Source organism: Oryctolagus cuniculus, chromosome 18, assembly GCF_964237555.1.
Source record: "Oryctolagus cuniculus chromosome 18, mOryCun1.1, whole genome shotgun sequence".
Classification (NCBI taxonomy): domain Eukaryota; kingdom Metazoa; phylum Chordata; class Mammalia; order Lagomorpha; family Leporidae; genus Oryctolagus; species Oryctolagus cuniculus.
This window is the reverse complement of record NC_091449.1, coordinates 6,028,063-6,036,070: the sequence shown is the minus strand read 5'-3', so window position 1 is coordinate 6,036,070 and position 8,008 is coordinate 6,028,063. Positions and strand designations below refer to the sequence as shown.

Sequence of the window (8,008 nt, the reverse complement as noted above, 5' to 3'; positions counted from 1 at the left end):
CCCCACTTTGTGGGCTTGTGTTATGTTTCCATTACTTGCTAATTTCTGACAAAATAATTATAGCAGATTTAGGTGACACCCATGAAGTCTCCATACTCTCCACATTTCTCTGCAGAGGTGAGAACACGAATAACATTTCCATAGTATAGGAATTAATGTGATAATTACACAGTAATTAATTTATAATAATTTACCAGTTTATTCCTTATTTTAGAGCAAAAATTCAGGCTGTCTTGTTGACCACACTCTGGTACAGGAACTGCTTCCACAAACATGTTTAAACTTTCAGAAGAATTGAGGAACAAAGAACTCACATGGTCGGGGGAAGGTATTTGGTCCAGTAGTAGGCCAGGAAAGACTATTATGTCCAAATCACAGTCCCTGGATTTGATACCCAGTTCTGATCCTGATTCCAGCATCCTGGTAACCCAGACCCTAGCAGGCAGTGGTGATGGCTCAAGTCCTTGATTTCTTGGTTTCCAGCTTTGGCCATGATCCAGAGCCAAGTTAGATATTTGGAGAGAGAATCACATTATGGTTAGTTCTGTCTCTGTCTCTCAAGTATATATATATACACATATGATTAAATAATTTTTAAAACCATTGATGAAGTAACCATTTTGAATATCTACAATATACATGTTCTTGCTAGGTAGAGGATTCTGTATTCCTTGTGGGGACACAGCAGAGCCTGCGCACTCTGGAGTCATGGCTCATGAGAACGTAGGGGCTCACAGTTGAGAAACTGCCAGTGATCAGTGCAGCGATGTTTACCAGCCACAAACTGTGATTGTTTAAAACAGTCAAGCAAATGTGAAGGATGGAGGAGAAAATGCAAAAAGACACAAAGGTGCTCACCAGAACAAGGATGCTGTGTGTGGCTCTGGACTCTGGGGAGGACCTGGAGGAGACATTGGTCCTATGGATGTACTGGACCTGCTGCTTGTGCCTGTACAGGGTGAAAACCATGTAGCTGCTGGAACTCAGCATGAAGCCCACAAAAAGAACATTTTGGAAAAATACTACAGCTGCATACAGGAACTCTATGAATTCTCCAGGATTTACAGAGACACAGTACACATGATCGACTTTCTCTGTGACATTTTTGTTGGTTGTTCTCTCATATACGTACAGAGGTACCAGGATATTCAGTATCATGTTGACTATCCAGAAAAGTATAATGAAAGGGCCAATGTATTTGGGAGCTTTTGCTTTAAATTCTGCCCACCTGGGGTTCTCAGGACTGATGGTGATGGCCTGGGAGATACTCAGGAGGCAGGTGCTGCAGGTGGTCACATCCCTGCTCACTCTTTGTACATAGAACACAAGTTTGCACCCAATATCACCGAGGAAATGCTTCATCCCCAAAGCTGCTATCGTTTGGGGAACTCCTCCAGAGAGAATGACTAACCAGTTGGCTACAGTCAGGTGTTTGATGATCAAGTCTGTGGGCCTAAACTTGCGTCTGGTGAGATAGAGGTAGAAATAATGGGAAAGAAGAAAGAGATTCCCCAGGATTCCTGTAATAGTTTGTGATAAGAAGATCACCCCCATTATCAAATCTCCGGTGGCTGTTCCATCAGCTCCCAATGTCTGATTATTGCCTCTGAGCCTGAGATTTCTGTATGGGAAATGAGGTATGAGCTCCATGTCCTAATATGAATTGAAATTTAGCTTGCTATTCACATTATTCTCTGCCCACATCAGTTCACACTCAGAGATAACCACTATATAACTTTCCTTTGTGAAAATGCTTCCAAAGAGTTGAATGGTTAGTATTTAAGGATACTTAACTAATTGCTGGTACAGAGACACATTTATTTTTCATAACTCCAGAAGAAGGCAGCAGCTTATAAAATGGTTATACTACTTATAAATTATTACACTGGTTATAAAATGATTACTTAGGATGATACAGACAAGTGATTCAGCTAGTTGTCAATATCATTTCTTAATGTGTAAAGTGCAATATAAAGCCAGCTGGACTTGTACAAAAACAGTTAAATTGACCAAAGTGCTTTTATTTTTTAATGACAGGCAGAGTTAGGCAGTGAGAGAGAGAGAGACAGAGAGAAAGGTCTTCTTTCCATTGGTTCACCCCCAAAAGGCTGCTATGGCCAGACCTATGCCGATCCGAAACAAGGAGCCAGGTGCTTCCTCCTGGTCTCCCATGCAGGTGCAGGGCCCAAGCACTTGGGCCATCCTCCACTGCCTTCCCAGGCCACAGCAGAGAGCTGTACTGGAAGAGGAGCAACCAGGACAGAATCCGGCACCCTAACTGGAACTAGAATCCCGGGTGCTGGCGCTGCAGGTGGAGGATTAGCCAAGTGAGCTGCAGCACTGGCCCACAGTGCTTTTCTAACACAGCTGCTTAGCTGTGTTCTACAAATAGTATATGTATATGTTTAGTTATTTCCATGCCTTACTGATTTCTCTTACACTACTGAGACTTTATTTGTCATTTTGTTTCTACAAGTTTACCTTTATGCATATAGTTTTACTCCATTAGACAACATCAGTAATGTCTAAACATGAGGTGTTTTATTAATGTGCAGATAACCTTATTGTAGTATAATTTCTAGGGTCTTTCTCCTTGCAAAACTGCTCATAAATCAAAGTTGACTGTAGAAGCAAATGGAAATAATTTTTGGCTTTTATGCCAGGAAAAAAATAACATTCAAGAACATATATTTTTCCCTACACTACAGGACAAACACCAGTATGTAGTGAAATTGTATATTGTAGAAACTGAAGATTACCACTTTTATGTAATAATTTATATCTTTACTAATACTTACATGAAAGCTTTTTCCATAAAGCCAGAACTTTGAAAGGTGTAGAAGTATAAAGCATCTACCACATGGATCCCTAGGGTCAGATTGTGTGCATTTTATCATTTGCAATTGTGGAGCTTCCAGTTGAAATGAAAATATTTTCAGTCCAGAGAATTTCAGGAGACACATTTGCACCTGAAAGCTGCCATATGCAACCAATCACGCCAGGATAACACTACCTCTTCTGTCCACAGGCTTCCCTTATTAAAAATGGAAGAGAATCTTTCCATAATTAGTAAATCTGGGTGTTTTAAGTAGGAAACAAGCAATGCTCCTCTAAGCAACTCATACCACAGAGTTAGAGAAATCGTTCATATTTCAGGAATTGCCATTGGGATTCCTTGTTTCTGCCCAGGTTTTCAAGATCCCTGTAGGTTTGTCCTAATCCACGTCACAGTACTAGTGCATCTCTGCTAATTCCCCTGTACCACAGACTGAACAGCCGATTTATTTGGAAGCACAGTCCTTAAGTACATTAAACACCAGATGTCATGATTATTTTCATTAAACGCCAAGAATCAATGTCATTGTGCGTGACACCAAATTCCAAGGAGTGGCGTAGAGTGTTGGACCCCACTTCCCTGTGCTAGCTCAGTACACATCTCAGAATTCTTCCTCTGTTCTGTGAGGCTGGGGCACAGGGCCAGGTAAAAACACAGACAAATCCCCTTTCTCCCATGATCACTCACCCAGACTCCTGATAAGTCTCCTCACTTGAAGCATCTTTCCCGCCCAAACGGACATAGAAATTGTCCATTTTCTTTCAGTTGCTGGGATAAGCACCTGCCTGAAGGTCACCACAGGCAGAACTGAGTGGCATGGAGGCAGTGGGGCCACTACAAAGGGTGTGTGACTGTGACCTCACCTCCCTGCAGAGCTGCAATTATCTGTTCACCAGCAGCTGCAATGAAAGTGCAAATTGGGGTACTGAGCATGATTGTGAAAACTTTTCCCTTCTCGCTCATTACCAAAAACAATCACAACTTTACAGTTATTATCCCCAAGGAGGCTGTGAAAGTCTTGTGAAGTGGCCCCTTCTTTCCTTTGAGCCTTGAGGCAGAGAGTCTGACCCTAAGGGAACAGGTCCTGAGTGTGACATGGCAGGGTTGGCAGTGAAAATGTTGTGTCTCCCTGGATTCATAGATGATTTCTTTCTACCCCAGAGTGATTTCTTTCCCAAACTTCAGACCACTAAGCTCAGCCTCATTGATGTGATGAGCACAGCAGTGGGGAGAATGCTCCGATAAAGTTTTCCAGAGACCCAGGTGCAATGGGGAACATGATGACCATAGTTTACATGAAAAGTCACTGCACTTGTCTGACGTTCAATGACAACTTATTTGGAATTTAAAAGGATATGAAAGACTTAAGATCCTTCTTTACCATTATTCTCTCTTATTTGTCATCTCCAGTAGCTACAGGAAGCTAATGAATAGTATCTGTAGACACACAGAAGTTTCTGAGTTCTCATACTTGAAACCAGGATGAAATAGGCAGGGTTTTTCAGTGCTTATCTATTCAATTTACATAATTTAATGGTTTTCATTGCCTTTCCCTATTTTCTTGTCTGATCAATTTTTAGTAGCCTTTGTTGGTTTTGTAAAATTGACTAGAAATAGAAAATATGAGTTGAAATTTCTTCCTTGGATGTTTCTTTTAACAAATCCACTATTTTTCCCAAGTCTGCTCTATCATTACCAAATTTCCATACCAGGGCTGTAATGACAGATATCACTTAGGCTGTTTGTTGTGTCCCTGTACTCATTGATGGACAGAGGAGCCAGGATTCCTACCTGGCTCTTGATATGTTTTGAACGTTTCTGTGCCAAATATGTCATGAAAAATTCATTTCCTATAATATCCATGAAAGAATATGTGCTTTGTTAGCAGAATTAAACATAGCATTGCAAAATTTAAAGTTCAGTACTCTTTTGCTTTTCTCTTACCAAGTCTTACAGAAAGTGAAGGTGGTAATATTTTATGGATATACTGACAATTTTATTAAAATCTACTATTCATTGAAATAATGCACTGGATTCATAATGTGTGTGTTATGTGTCATGATCTTTCTATAAATTCATCAGACAGTGGGTATATAGGTTGCATCCATGTCTTGGGTATTGTGAACATGCAGTAATGAACTCGAGTGTAGATCATCTCTGCAGTATCCTGACTTTATTTGCCTTGGATACATACCCTGAAGTGGGTTTCTCAGGTCTAATGATAGTTTAATTTCTTACTGTTTGAGAAACTGGCCTGCTATTTTCAATAACAACTGCATCCAATTTACTATCCCATTAACAGTGTCCAGAAATTCACTTTTTTTTCACATTCTCCCCAACACCTGTTTTCTGTTTCTCTTTCTTTGCTCTGCTTTCCCCGTCTTCATTTAACAGTTGTCCCAAAAAGTGTGAGGTGATACTTCAGTTGTGGTTTTTATCTGTGTGTCTAGTGATTAGTCATTTTAAGCATATTTTCTTTAATTTCTTTTTCTTTAAAAATTTATTTATTTTTTAAAGGCAGAGTTACAGAGAGGCAGAGGCGGAGAAGGAGAGATCCTCCGACTGCTGGTTCACTCCCCAGTGGCCACAGTGGCCTGAGCTGTGCTGGGCCAAAGCCAGGAGCCAGGAGATTCTTCTGGGTCTCCCACACAGGTGGAGGGGCCCAAGAACTTGGGCCATCCTCTACTGGCTTCCCAGGCCATCAGCAGGGAGCTGGACTGGAAGTAGAGCAGCTGGGACTCAAAGCAGTGTCTAAATGGATGCTGGCACTGTAGGAGTTGGCCTCACCGCTATGCCAAAGCACCAGCCCCAATCACCTTTTCATTAACCTGTCGATATAGGGATTATCTTGCTTGGAAAAATGCTCATTCAGGTTCTTTGTCCATTTTTTGAATCAGAATACTTGTCATTTTGACATTGATTCATAGGCATCTGTTATATGCTTTAGATATTAATATTTAGTTAGATATGTTTTTGCAGAAAATTTCCTCAATTCCATAGTAACCTTTACATTTTATTTATTTATTTAGTTTGGTTGTATCTCTATTTTTGCATTTGTTTCCTGGTTTTTTGAGTCGTATCTAAAAATTCATTGCCAAGGTCACTGTCAAGTAGATTTTACCCTAGGAATTTTGTTTTTTCAGGCCTCAAATTTAAGCCTTTAATTAATTTTGAAGTGATTTTGTTTATCGTGTATGATAAGGGTACGATTGAATTTTTTCCCCATGTGGATCTCCAGTTGTTTTTTTTTTTTTTCCACACCATTTATTGAAGGACTCTACTCATCCCACTACATATTCTTTGGAACTTGCTGATGCTCAGGGATCTACAATCTGTTCAAAAAAGGCCATATGTCTGATTTTTAGGACAGTACAATAATGTTGGAATAGTGTGACTTTGTAATATTTGGATATAAAAGATGAAAATCAGTTTTGTTCTTTCTAAATATTGTTTTGAATTTTCAAGGTCTTTTGACATCCACATGAACTTGTCCACATGAATTTGAGCATTTCTTTACTTCTGTAAAAAATATCATTGTGATTTTTGATAGGAATTGAATTGAACTGAATCTCTAGATCACGTGACAGTATGGACATTTAAAAATATTCTTACAGGGCCAATGCTGTGGTGTAGCGGGTAGGGCTGCCACCTGCAGTGCCAGCATCCCATATGGGCGCTGGTTCAAGTCCTGGCTTCTTGACTTCCAGTTCAGTTCTCTGCTGTGGGCTGGGAAAGCAGTAGAAGATGGCCCACGTGCTTAGGCCCCTGCATCCATGTGAGAGACTTGGAAGAAGCTCCAGAGTCCTGGCTTCAGACCAGCCCAGCTCCAGCACTGTGGCCATTCATAGAGTGAAGCATTTCTGTCTCTGCCTTTCAAATAAATAAATAAAAAAAAATTCTTCCAGTCCTGGAACACAGCATATCTACTCATTTGTATCTGCTTTAAATTTAATCAACAGTGCTTTATGGTTTCCTGTGTACACATCTTTCATTATGTTGTTTAAATTTATTCCTAAGCATTTTATTCTGTGAAATACTTAAATGTGATTACTTTCTTGATTTTGTTTGCTGATAATTGTCAGAAATTAGAAATAAAACTGATTTTTAATATTGATTTTTTATCCTGCAACTTTACTGTATTCATTATTAGCTATAACATTTTTTATAATCTGAATCTTCAGAATTTTTATATTCTGAATCTTCAGACTTTTCTGCATCTAAGATCATCCTGAGAAGTAAACATTTTTAAGAGTTTTTAAAGATTTATTTATTTTAAAGGCAAAGTTACAGAGAGAGAGAGTAGAAACATCCTCCATCTACTAGCTCACTCCTCAAATGGCCACAATGACCAGGGCTAGGCCAGGCCTAAGTGAGGACCCAGGAGCTTCTTCGGGTCTCCCATGTGGGTGCAGAGTCCCAAGGACTTGGGCCATCTTCTACTGCTTTCCCAGATCATAGCAGAGAAGTCAATCAGAAGTGGAGCAGCCAGGACTTGAACCAGCACCCATATGGGATGCTGGTGCTGCAGGCCATGACTTTAACCCACTGCAACACAATGCTGGACCCAGTTCATTTTCAAATTAAGATGCTTAGCTGGGAGTATACAACTAGCTAGCATAACAGCTTGCAGATGTATAGAAGGTTACATACAGCTAGCTAATATAACAGCTAGGTTATGTGCACGTTGAAAGTTTTTAGGCAAACAGGTGTGGCCAAAACAGTGGAAACTAATGCCAGGGAGATTGTAAACCCATACTTACTCAGTCACTGAGGAAGTGGGGAAGGGACCTGCATGTTAGGAAATAAAAAAAACTTCCCATATACCACCCAGGATGTGCTGACCCACTAGCACATGGTCTTGCAAGACCCTTAATAAAGTCTCATTTTGGCTGCACTTCCTGAGTCTGAGTCCATCCTTTAAGTGGACAGGTGAGGCCTGCTTCTCCCAATGCTATCTACAGATAGCTGTACTTCTCCCTTTTTGATTTGATGGTTTTTCATTTCCCTTTCTTGGCTAATTCCTATAGTGAGGATTCCAGAGCTTTGTTGGATAGAAGTGGTGGTGAGGGCATCTGTCCTTTGTTCTGCATCTTGGATGACAGACTTTCCAGTTGATCACAACTGAATATGCTCTTATTCATGGGATTTTTCCCTTTTTTAAAAATTAGATTT

At 40.2% G+C, this 8,008-nt stretch overlaps 1 protein-coding gene across 1 annotated transcript; it reads right to left on the bottom strand.

The window, feature by feature from the left end:
• Positions 1-648: 648 nt before the first annotated feature.
• Positions 649-1,554, bottom strand: ORYCUNV1R1623 (vomeronasal 1 receptor oryCunV1R1623). Its single transcript, NM_001167310.1, is given in 1 exon segment — positions 649-1,554. A coding segment is annotated over 1 exon segment (906 nt).
• Between the last annotated feature and the right edge of the window lie 6,454 nt (positions 1,555-8,008).